The 12,384-nt window shown below is 37.8% G+C and overlaps 1 protein-coding gene across 4 annotated transcripts in view; it reads right to left on the bottom strand.

Moving 5' to 3' along the window:
• Positions 1-1,586: 1,586 nt before the first annotated feature.
• LOC122826661 (collagen alpha-1(XI) chain-like) overlaps positions 1,587-12,384 on the bottom strand; it is a 29,569-nt gene continuing 18,771 nt past the window's right edge. For all 4 annotated transcript variants that reach the window (XM_044108790.1, XM_044108793.1, XM_044108792.1 and 1 more), the window contains 21 exons: positions 11,923-11,958; positions 11,321-11,380; positions 11,171-11,215; positions 11,047-11,082; positions 9,795-9,830; positions 9,547-9,603; positions 8,811-8,882; positions 8,583-8,654; positions 8,462-8,497; positions 8,245-8,325; positions 7,911-7,964; positions 7,766-7,819; positions 7,352-7,414; positions 7,202-7,264; positions 6,966-7,082; positions 6,090-6,167; positions 5,524-5,577; positions 5,397-5,445; positions 4,694-4,933; positions 3,024-3,095; positions 1,587-2,077 (listed from right to left, as the gene is read on the bottom strand). In XM_044108790.1, coding sequence (XP_043964725.1) covers positions 1,854-2,077; positions 3,024-3,095; positions 4,694-4,933; positions 5,397-5,445; positions 5,524-5,577; positions 6,090-6,167; positions 6,966-7,082; positions 7,202-7,264; positions 7,352-7,414; positions 7,766-7,819; positions 7,911-7,964; positions 8,245-8,325; positions 8,462-8,497; positions 8,583-8,654; positions 8,811-8,882; positions 9,547-9,603; positions 9,795-9,830; positions 11,047-11,082; positions 11,171-11,215; positions 11,321-11,380; positions 11,923-11,958 — 1,599 coding nt within the window. In that variant the 3' untranslated portion in view covers positions 1,587-1,853. The remainder of the gene's footprint in view (positions 2,078-3,023; positions 3,096-4,693; positions 4,934-5,396; positions 5,446-5,523; positions 5,578-6,089; positions 6,168-6,965; positions 7,083-7,201; positions 7,265-7,351; positions 7,415-7,765; positions 7,820-7,910; positions 7,965-8,244; positions 8,326-8,461; positions 8,498-8,582; positions 8,655-8,810; positions 8,883-9,546; positions 9,604-9,794; positions 9,831-11,046; positions 11,083-11,170; positions 11,216-11,320; positions 11,381-11,922; positions 11,959-12,384) is intronic.

Genomic DNA, 12,384 nt, shown 5'->3' with positions numbered 1-12,384 from the left:
ATGCAAGAACTGATCAAAATGAGTTAGTCTTAAAAAAAAGTAAGCCCCCCCAAAAAAAACATTTCTTTTTTTTTGTTGCGATAAATTGTAGATTTTGAAGTACACTAAACTACAATACAGCAGTAAAACAAACATAACAGAACCAATGATAGCAAAGACTGAATCAAAGCCATGTTGAATATTCCTGTTAACTTATTCATTCATAAGAACTGAAGCATTCACAGCTCAATTAATCACACACTGTGACTGAAGACTTAAGTGTCCTCCCACTTCTCCTTCCCTGCAGTTGATCTCTGAAATTGATTTGCATGGCCCTCTTCAGTATCATATCTTCTTACAGTTCTGTAAGATACTTGGCCTGTTCAACAAGATCTCTTATTTGTATCTGTTTTTATGACAAAATTGTTGATATTTGGCATTATTCATGCAAATGAGCCTGTTATATGAGAAATGTCTGATTGTTCTACCACTGAATAGTTTCCTGTTTCTTTCCATGCAATTAAATTACAATGAGAGTAAACGTATAAAACAAAGCTGTCAGAAGATTAATAATCGTTCAACATTTATCTAACAAGAATATTTCAAGTAAAGCTGAAAAGTAAAAAGAAAGAATACATTTTTCAAGCTTACATGAAGTACTTTAAAACTGAATATAAAATACTTTGCAACAAAGATACTCTCCCAACAAGCCAGTTCCCATGCAGACTCCAATAGGCACCCATGTCCACCAAGATCCATCAACAGAGGGAGGCTGTGGCCCCCCAGCCCAGACCCATGGCAGCAGCCCCACCCAACCCAACATTTGGTCAACTCCCAGTACACCAGACATCCCTGCTTTACAGATTGAAAACTTAATTTCTTTCCTCTTCACAGTTATGACGGACCATGCATTGGTCAGTCATTTAACACCCCAATAACGTGTTGAAATTTGTGTCTGTAATGTGGCAAAATATGAAAAAGTTTAAGTGTACCTCTGCCAGGCACTGTATGTTGAATATTTGTAAAGCATTTTGGAGAGTGGGAGTAGATCATGGAGGCAGAATCGTGACGAACACGAAGGAAGCCCGAGGGTGATTGCTCATGTAAGCATTTTCTGAAAGCTTGGTCATGTTTTCTACTTTTTGCAATCAACCCAAGACCCATCCAATCAGACATTTTACAGAAATATTGTCATAAGAGTTAAAATAATGTCTCAACTTTCCAATCTCCACCTCTCCACCGTGCTTTAATCTGAGTTTTTAAAAGGGAGGGAAAAGCTCCCAGTTAATGTGCGCCATCCACTACATGAGCGACCACACAGGAATCCCCTGCCACAGCTGAGACTGTATGATGTAGATTGGTTGGGCCCCTGTTGGCCTCTCATCTGGCTCCCAGCCCGACCCACTACACCCCCCACCAAACAAACATATGTGGTGATGACAGAGACAGGAGGAAATCAGCCACCGGCTTCGTATTTTTGCAGACTGCATCATGTAGGGCAGAAAAAAGGTGACCGTGATCTACATTAATGAGGTGAAAACGGAATCAGGTGTAGAAAAAATAAAAAATAAAAAATCACACACATGAAACCAGTTTTATTTTTTATCAGTAGCATTAATTAGAATCACATAAAAAACAACAACCTCAATGCCAGTCAGTTTCACCAATAAAACAAATACAAGAAAAAGTACAGGCTCTAGCATAATGTTGCTCACATTTCAATTCTGTTCACTGGTAAAAGTCCAGAAATCAAACTGCTTCCACAAAAAAAAAAAAAATAAATAAAAGAAATATAGAAAACAAAAACAGCGTATCTTCAGTAACACCACACTGACGGACAGAAACTGTGCCAAAGCTGAATTTTCGTCACTGCATCAGCTGTCTGAAGGTAGGTCCTCCGTCAGAGCTGACCGAGTTTCTGTCACTCCACTCTTCATCCCACATAGACTCTCACAGTCCTGTTTAGATGTGAATCGGTTTTGGTTGCCACCACAGCCGCCGAATACAAAAGGCCTGCATTCCCCCGACTGGCTGTGGAAATACCAGACCAGAGCGTATTCCGAACAAGCTCCTTCTGACATTGGTAGCAAACAGTGATCTGTCACCGAAAGCACAAGTGTGGTAAAAAAAAAAAAAAGAGAGTTATTTTGAGGAGAAAAATGTGGTTATTGCCATATAATTACATTTAGACATTTAACTGATTTACATACTCCATTTGGATTTATTTTTATACTTAAACACTCACAGGCATACAGAAAGAAAATGTAGCGGGGGAGGAAGGAGAAAATGAAGACACAAGGAGGAAAGGAAACAAAGTTGAGAAAGAGAAGAAAGTCTGGATATGAAAACATTTTTCTACACTTTTTTTTCAGCTCAGAGAACAGGACTGTATAAGCTAGGAAGGCCAGCTCTATCATGAGCAAGTAGTGGAAGACATCAGAATAACACCACATTGCATGACCCTCATGTTACTCAGGCTACTGGATTTTAGCCTGAGTAGCATGAATACACAAACGGACAACTTTTAGACAAGTCTTTGCACAGGTTTTCAGGAGTGCCAAATTAGAAACCAACTACAGCATCATGAGCGACCGTGTTTTTCTACAGTAATTGTTTCAAATACAATCCCAGGTAAAAATTAATTGATTAAAAAAATAAGCTAACTGGAAGAAGTCAATTAAAAACTCATTGCACACCTACAGCTTTTATAATGAACATAAGAATGAGACCATTAAGCAAATAGTTGTTACTGTTATTAAAATGTGTTAATTTTTATTATGTTGAAGGAATTTTCATATTGCACCCCATGTCATGTTCTTTATTTGTCGCTGTATTTACTTAAAATGAAGAGCCGACAAGTACAAAATAATTTTTTAGGTTTCGATACTTAAGAAATAGCACACATACATTAAAGCATAAACTGTTTCAGCTCATTTTTTATGTATGAAAAAGGGTTAAAGTAATAAAAATAAATAAAATGACTGAGCAAATATTCAAAGGAATTGGCTGAAATAGGGAGAAAATTGGAAGCCTTGGCCACTCACCATCATCCTTGGAACCGGATAGTCGTCTTTTCTTCCTCTCTCTCGACTTCACAGCCCATCCCTCATGAGAATCTAAAGACAGAAATACGTCTAATCAGAAGCTGAACATTGCGCTGAACTCAGCCATCAAAGAGGAACACATAGCCCCTCTCTCTGGACCAGCACCTAATGAGCGCCGGCAGCATTTTGGACTCATTTGAATGCCGTATGAGGGTGTCGTGGAGCGTCCTTTCATTCATTTTTCAATATTGTTATGCAAACTTTTAAACTTAAAGTTCTGGAGGAATCACAGCTAATATTTAAGTTTTTGAAGAAATTTTCAAATATGACAAGCATTCAATTTCTTTTTTTTTTTTTTTTAGAAATGGAGTTTGAAGTGCTGAATGGAACAAAACAAAACTAATTTACTGACAGGAAATATAAATGAAGACTTCAAAATTAATTGTTTGGTGGTCCCAATAAAATTAAACTAGATTACTGAGCAAAAAGTACATTAACATCAATGTGTTAATGTACTTTTACACATTGATATAACAGACCAACAAAGTAGCAAATAACTCTAGTCAGGGAGGAAAATTGTGCATTGTTTTTTTTTTTTTAAATTGCAAATAAAAATCTGTAATGATGCACATTTGTATTTTGGTCACTCAGAGTGAATGCTTTGCAGAACAACCTGTTACTGTGTAAAAGGTAAATGTCTTTTGAGGTCTGTTTCTCCTCTACTCTTCTACAGACCAACATTTTTTCCCAATCGCTCAGGAAGCAGTCTGACATGAAAGTGCTTTGATCTACAGAATGTCTTTGTAGTACTGGCTTGTATGTTCTGGATTTAGCCTCTAGCAGCCTTTAAAAAAAAACAAAACCCTAAATTGAAGTGAGAGAACAACAAAAAATTACTGGTCAAAAAAAACGGCAATGGATTATTTTAGACCCTTCAATTGCAGCAGTCGGGTAGGCGAGTCTTGGATCAGAATTTTGCCTGAGGGTCGATTTTTTTCAAAGGGCAAACACATCAAAATTTATGCAAGAGAAACCCAACGGAGGTGATTTGATTGCTGTACTGTTGGACATGTTACCTTATCAGTGGTAAAGGAAGAACACAGAGCAGATCCTGGTTAAAAACAATACTTATGTAATTTCATGTATAATTTCATAATTACCATGGAATGGAAATATTGGTCAAATTCATAAAATGTTAAATATACATTCATGTGAATTCATAGTCATGTTAGTGCAGATTGATTTTTTATTTTTTTTACCTGAAGCTAGAATTACAAATAAAGCAGAAAGTGATTTCCGATTTTCCTTAATTGGCTTCATGGAGTGCGACTTAATAATAAAAAATGTATATTTATAGTTTTGAAATATATCTCACTCATATGATGCATTTTCTACTTTTAAGTAGAACTAAGCTCAAGTACTTTAAGTTATCAGAACAAGACAGAGCGCACTAATGATACCATTTGCTTGAAAATCTCCACCACCGTAAAAAGGAACCACAGACAGGACATTTTAAATGTCCAACACACAGCTGCTCCACATAAGTTTGAGTTGTGTGCTCATTTAGTCCCACGTTTGGTCACACTGTAGCTGAGCAATCTGTGAGCTTGTGCCAGAGGGTTCAAATCTGCTGACATTTGTGTTGCAGTTTATTTTTTATTTTTTATTACCAGTGTGATTTCGTGAGCTCCTGGCTTCTTCGAGATTCAGTGGAAGAGTACTTGAAATTTCTTTCATGTTGCTGTTGGATTCTTGGTTTTGAAAGTCATGTCTCGTCCTTTCTTCGTGACGTTCAGTCACAGTAGAGATGGTTATTGCTAAATCTTTGGGCTTACTGGTAGTTTTGCTACCAGTTACCACATATGATGCATCCGGATCCACAGACTTTACCATTAACTTGTATTCCAGTCCTGAAAGAAAAAAACAAAGCAAGAGTTACACAATCAACAGTATATTATCAAGTAACAGAACATTTGTAATCCAGAACATCTCTTGCATAGAAAACTGTGGTGTGAAACATAAAAGTTGACAAGAAAATGCCACGGCTGCGTGTCTTGTAGGTGAACAGATTTTTTTGGGGAGGTGTCCCTCTTAATTGTAGTCGCGTGTTTGTGAATGACTCTACTGTTACTGGCACCATGGTGTGTGTTCCTCTGAGAGAACATAACAGATGGCTCCACACACAGGGGTGCCATGTTGCTGCCACAGGAGCTTGACAGCAAACAGCCACACACGTGTACACACACCAACATGCACACAAACACTGTCAGAATATGTAGACCTCCCTGAAAGAACATGTTTATTCAGTTTTGGACAAAATACAGATCAAAGTAAACACATAAAGTATGGCTTCAGCGCCGTGCAGCCTCTTACCGCACTTTTCAACCACCTCCTGGTTGACAAGCTCCTTCACTTCTTCAGCCTTCACAAAGATAAAAGCAGCATTTAGGTGGTCAGTTATTCAAAAATAATTATGAATGGAAATGTTCAGCTGACATACTGATAATCCAGGCTCTCCTTTTTCCCCCTTTGCTCCTTCCATGCCCTCTGAACCCTAGTGGTAATAAAACATGAGCACTTTCACTTTAAGAATTTTCAGAATGTCACATAAAGAATAAATTGGCACTGTTGTACATACAAAAAAAAAAAAAAAGAAAAAATTTCTTTCAAAAACAAACATTTCTAACCTGTTTCCAACCATTCCAAGAAGTGGCAGCAGCAACACTAAGGGATACTTTTACATCATACAAACTAAATTTAAATCAAGTCCAGATGCTAAATTAGGCACTGCAAGCATTTATTTGGCCAATACACAAATTTAGTAGAAAAACCTGATAATATAATTACTTGATCTCATGCAACAAGTGGTTGTTCTTAGCTTTTTCAAAAATGAAGTGCAACAATAAGATTATCTAAACAGAACTCTTTAGGAAAAAGGAAATACTTTTAGTTATTTTTATGCTTCTTGAAGGGCATAACTAGAACTCTAGTAGATAGCTTTGGGTCCAAAGCTGGATAAACCACTGATATAGGAATGAATACACAGCTTTCAAGTATAGATCTCACAGTTTCTCCTCGCAGCCCTTGGGTTCCTGGTACCCCCCTCTGGCATGGCCTCGTTTTGCCTCTCCTGCCCCGCTCACCCTGGTTAGCAAAAGTACAAAGAGGAAAATGTATCTTTTGAACAAAGCCTCCCCGCAAGACAAAACCCATGACACCCAATCAAAAGCAGAACTGCTCCACACTATGAAAGACAAGATCAGTTAGATGCACCTTTGGAATATCCTCATTACTATTTTCAAGCCACGCCGCGTTAACACGGAAAGTCTGGTAATTGTTGCTGAAAGGATGTAATTGAGTAAGATATTACTTGAAGGGTGCAGACAAGAATAGATCTCTGTGTGTGTGTGGGTGTGTGTGTTAATTTGGGACGTGTCTCCGCTGTCTTCAGAGCCCCAGCATGCCTAGCACACGCTGTCGTTCTCTCACGAAGGCACGATGATGACTGTAATCAAGCTCCCCTCGTCCCCATCACCGCGTCACATATTCAGTCCACCCTGTTGTGTTTTTACATGAAGTGGAGAAATTTAGTTGGGAAAATATTCTGTTGGATTCTTTCTTTTTTTGGGGGGTTGGGTGGGAGTATACTTTATAATTCCTGTTAAATGGTTATGAGGAAACATTTAGGGACATATGGCAAAAAAAAAAGCCCAATCTAAGGTGAAGGTTGCATTTTAGAAAATGAGAATTACAAAGACAAAAAGGTTTAAACTCAGGCTAGAACAGACTGTTTAAGTGATGCGTGACGTAAAACCCGCCGACATTGTTGGCTCGTGGCGTTGATACACGTACAGCAAATGATACTTAGGTTTACTGCGAGAAAGTACCAGTTTAAATGAATGAAAACACAAACCACACAGCCTCAAGACTGGGTTAAAGTACCTTGGGCCCCGTATCCCCATGAGGACCAGGGGCTCCGGGTGGTCCCTCATCTCCATCTAGTCCCGGACTGCCAGCTGACCCCTTGAAGCCTGGAAATCCCGGGAAACCTGCAGCACCCTAAATTGGACAAAACAATTGATGTGTGAAGTTTAATAGAGGAAACAAAGATTACTAACACATTATATTGCAGAAAACTAAATATGTATCCAGTGTAATGTTACATTGAATTTACAAACCTTATCCCCTTTCTCTCCTGGGTCACCATCAGCACCATTGGTCCCTCCAACTCCTTTGTCCCCCTAAGATTTTATAAATATTGAAAAAATAAGTGCATGAATCTCTTGAAATGCTGTTGAGTGGAAACATGAGTGGATTTGTATGTTCACCTTGCGTCCTGTGAGTCCATTAAGTCCTGGTAAACCTGCACTGCCAGGCACGCCTGGATCTCCCTGTTTAGGAGATTAAATATTCGCTGCTTGAACCGTTTCATTTGTTACATTTAAGCTACAAACCCAAATGTATTTTACTGGTATTTATGTGACAGATGAGCACAAAGCAGAGCATAATTATTAAGCTCAAGATCAGAGATACATGGTTCTATTTTAAATTTTTTTTAAAAATGCTAATCAATAAAGTGCTGTCAGCCACACCCAGGCAATCACACATAATCCCCCAAAAAGTTTCTAGTTGTAGTGACAAAATGTGGAAAAAGTTCAAATCATATAAACTTTTCCACATTTTGATTTCATATGACACAGTTTACTCTTTAACATCATGAGAATCATAAAGCTAAAGCTGACCTTTTCGCCGTCTAGCCCGGGATTACCGGTGCGTCCAGGAAACCCTCTGAATCCCTGGGAAAGGTTGAAGCAAACTGGAAACTCAATCACATCAGGAAACAGGGAAGTGAATACTGAACTACAAAGACATAATGAATGTCTAAACCTTTTCTCCCTTCTCTCCCATTTCTCCAGATAAACCAGGTTCTCCTGGATCGCCCTGTGAAAAACACATGAATGAGATACACAACAGTAATAATAAGAGGCTACATCTGTTTAATCCACATCTATAAAATGTCGTACTGCAATAATCTTTAGCAAGAACTGTGAGAATAAAACTTAATATTTTGATTGCATTAAAAGGAATTGCAATTAATGTCCAACATATAACTCGTAACATACGTTTTTAAATTCACATAGGTATTCTAATAAGATAAGGAGAAGCCTATAGCATGAGAGCAGTGGATTTATTCAAGTTTAGTACTTTCATTTGATAGTACCTGATCACCCTGCATGCCTTGAAGTCCAACATCTCCTTTGTCGCCTTTTTCTCCATCCATTCCATGCTGTCCGTTGAGGCCCTAGAATGAATAAAAAACTGGAGTTTTTGCACATCATCACTTAATTAGCTCCAGGTGTACATAGTATATCAATAACTCTGTTAAGAGAGACTTATTTTACCAATTGAAGATTTAGAAATTATTACTGATTTGTTACCATCACTCCATTCAGCCCTGGCTCTCCAGCTTCCCCCTATGAAAAATTGCGACCATCTTTATCACAGCGCTGTCAAACAGCAATACCCTCTGAATCACAGGTTGCTGCATGTCATGCTTACTTTCTGGCCCACCGGCCCTCGCGCTCCAAATCGGCCCAGAGCCCCTTTAGTGCCCGCATCCCCTTTAAGGCCCTGATCAGATAGATTAAAAATGTGTTTATATGACAAGTAGTCCAAATTTGAGACAGAAAAAAAAGAGAACTTGCAAGAAAATACGTGAACAAATTACACTTAAAATGTGAGCACATTATTTCAGATTACTACCCAGAGTGAAACTTAATTTGCTACCTTTACTCCTGGAGGACCGTCCTCACCCTTCTCTCCTTTATCCCCGTCGAAACCTGGTAGGCCCCTTTCACCCTAAAACAACATTTCCAATAACTTCCTTTGTAGTTCTTTTAATACCATCACTACAGCAGCCAAAGTTAGTTTTTTCCCCCTAGTAAGCAGATTTACACACGTTTTTTTCTGAATGTAAGCGAGTTGCACAGCCGCTGAACTGTGATGGGTTTCTCCACCGTTCCTCGTCCAACATGAAGAGGTTTTTATGCATTTAATGGGTAAATTATGTACATATTGTTGCATAAGATGAAAATCTATTGATGTAAACATCGACCATATTTGATGAGTAAAATTAAGCTTCTACAATCAAACAGAATATTTGCACATCCCATATTTTTGAATAGCCAGTCACAGTTCCAGTAAAACTCATATTTGTCTTTTTTTCAGGATGCCGCCTGAATAAACGTGAAGGATTCTTTCCATCAATTACAGATCATCTAAACATAAACTACATATATTAGCAGAAGACCATTCAGAGGAATTCCGGTTAATAAATTTGTCGTATTCTTGAAACACCGTTTTCTTCATCCGTTTTCTACCTACAGATTAAACTAACGGTCTGCAAACTCTAAAGTGTGTCATGAACTGTTCTGTAGAACTGAAAACCCATTGAAAATACTTCAAACACAATTTAATTTGCTTTGCAACAGAAGAAAGGCCTATACAATAAAGAGGATCTCACCGCGTCCCCTTTGGAGCCCTTGAACCCACGAGGTCCTTGAATCTGAAGTATGCTCCCCTGCAGGATGGTATTAATTTGTGAAGTCATGTCAGAAATAAAAAAAAAAAAGAAAAAAGAAAAAAAAGGATTTGGGCAAAAAGAAAAAAAAAAAAAGATCATCATGCAAACTGTTTTGCTTTTGTAATATGAAGGCGAAGGCTCTTTAAAATTTCAACTGAAGCAGGATGCAGTGTGTGTAAATTTCATACTCTCTCTCCTCTGAGTCCAGGTATGCCGCGGTCTCCCTGAAAAGAAGCGGAGATGCAACTTACATATTCCAAAAGTCAATAGATGTTTCATATTTCATGGCTCTTTGCTGCTGCAAAGCAAAATTCAGCATCATCAAACACAATCTACCTTTGACAAATCTCAAAAGACTCACAAATAATTCCTACAATCATTGACGGAATCGCTCAGTGAAATCTAGAGAGAAAATACAAGCGCTGATGGCCGCCAAAGTAGCAGAGCTCCAGTTTAAATGTGAAATGCAATAATAATAATAAAAAAAGATTAAGACAATACAATATAAAGGTTGGTATTGTGAGTACACTTCCAAGGCCTTTGTGTATATCTTTAATAGACAAATCGTGTCCGTGTTATCTTTGGGTTATATTTAACTTAAATATTTGGAGGGGAAAAAAATCTGCAGGTTACTCTAGTCTTTGAGTTAGAGGCAAAAACTGCAGTAAGAACTTATTATTAGGTCGACAGTTTTGACCGGCTTCAGATGAGACTCTAAACTTACAATGAGACAACAGAACCTGCTTTGCAGCAAAGAACAAGACAAAGAGAAATGAAGCATTTTTCATTCTGAGCTGACTTTACAGATAAAACAAGTCTTCTGCACACCTACATGGTTTTATTTCTCTTTTTGACGTAATCAAATAGCTTTTCCACAACATGCCCATATTTCAGTCAGGAAACGAGTCTTAATCCGTCATCTTGCCTCAGTGATATCAGTGTCATAACGACAATGGAAACAAACTCCTTACATGCCCTGTCAGCATTAAGATGACAAATTCAGTTTAAATTAAGACAACATAAGGGTTTATCTGCAGCATCATTAAGCAGCTACTTTACCTTTCAACACCAAAATGCTCCATAATCCATATGGAGAAAGTTGAAGCAACATGGTAGCAGTTTTATTTATGTATATTTTTTTTGAGTGATGCCTTTTGATACAACCATCATGGTTTATGGGTTTTTGTTTTTAACTTAGTTTTGGTTCTTGGATTAAACTTTTTCTGCTTGATTTTCTCAGATATACATTTTTTTTTTAATATCACACAAGAAAGACATGTGGACCCACCGAGCACTTTATTTAATAAAGCAGAAAGCTCAATACTGAATTTAATAAAAGTAATGACTGTAAAAATATCCTAAGACGTAAACTTCAGCCATGAACACATTGGTTTAAAAATCTTTAAATTAATATGAGGTAATATTGCAAATGCCTCTCACCTTTTCTCCTTTGTTGCCACGCAAGCCTTTTGGACCCTGGTTGAAGAATTGAAAAAAAAAGAAGAAAATCTAATAGATTGATTAAATATTTGCGTCACATACAAAGAAGTGAGAAGTTTCTCACAATATGACCAGGGCTTCCTTTAACACCTGCGGTTCCCCTTTCACCCTGAAAAGAAAACTCTCTGTAAACATCCCATAGAGCACCGACTATGTCAAGTTAAACTATATAAACACATCAACAAAAGAAGATGAAAAGATGCAGAGAGCTCACCTGTCTGCCTGGTGGACCAGGAACTCCTCTGGCACCGGGCTGACCTGGAATACTGTCACCCTGATGAAATGTTTGGTGCATTTGAGATGTTTTGTTTGCTCAATATATTTATGATTTTAGTTTTTAGTAATAAAAAACACTGAAGGAATAACAATTAAAAAAAGAGTAACATACAATGATAAACTAAAACACCTTACTGATGGTACTCTAAGTCTATACTGTTTTTTATTCTAGACATTTGGGGGCAGCAGTGACTGTGGGTGTTGGGCTTCATCTCGTCACCAAGAGGTTGCCGGTTCAAATCCCCGCCCAATCTGTCTCAGACAATGCGTCACTGGGAAAGATACTTCTTTTTCAAAAATAATTTTTCTTCAATACAAGGTATATCAATGGGTTTGGGTCCAAGTGCATGTGAACAATAAATGCTAACTTTATGTTTTCTATGATGTTGAGTAACAGCTGGGTCAGGGATGGGAATTCTGTGCAGGGAGTTCTTAAGACTTTAACAATGGAAATTCTAACTTTTGACTAAGAAACCGAACAGACCATAAACTTACTCATTATGTGCAAGACAAAAAGAATTTCTAGGTCAGAGTCGTTACCTTTTCTCCTTTGACACCAGGTACTCCAGGAAGACCCTTCAAAGAGAACATGGTAAATTTGGTTCTGTTCAGGAAATCAGAAGAAACAGTTTGAAAAGGCTGAAACGTTCCTTAAAAGAGTGGTGATTTTACATAAAAACTATAAGGTAGACATCAGCACATCCTATTCAACGGTCATCCTTCCAGTAAGAAATGCTCTCATATTAATGTTTCATCTTGTTTAAAGAAAGTGATTTGATTGCCCTTAAACAACAAGTACAGTTGTTTTGTTCACAGAATGAATGAGTTTCTACCTAAAACCAAATGCAAGGACAAGTCTTTGTCTGAAATAACATCACTGAGATGATTATTGTCGCCATGTGCCAGTCTTCAAAACCACTCAAAGGAAAGTTTGCCCAGTCTTCACTATTAGCTGGAAAATGTTTCTTGACTGTTTCAAGTCACTGTATAGAATCCAAATGA

Source organism: Gambusia affinis, linkage group LG23 (assembly GCF_019740435.1).
Source record: "Gambusia affinis linkage group LG23, SWU_Gaff_1.0, whole genome shotgun sequence".
Lineage (NCBI taxonomy): Eukaryota > Metazoa > Chordata > Actinopteri > Cyprinodontiformes > Poeciliidae > Gambusia > Gambusia affinis.
The sequence above is the reverse complement of the archived record's forward strand: the minus strand, read 5'-3'. Positions and strand labels throughout refer to the sequence as shown.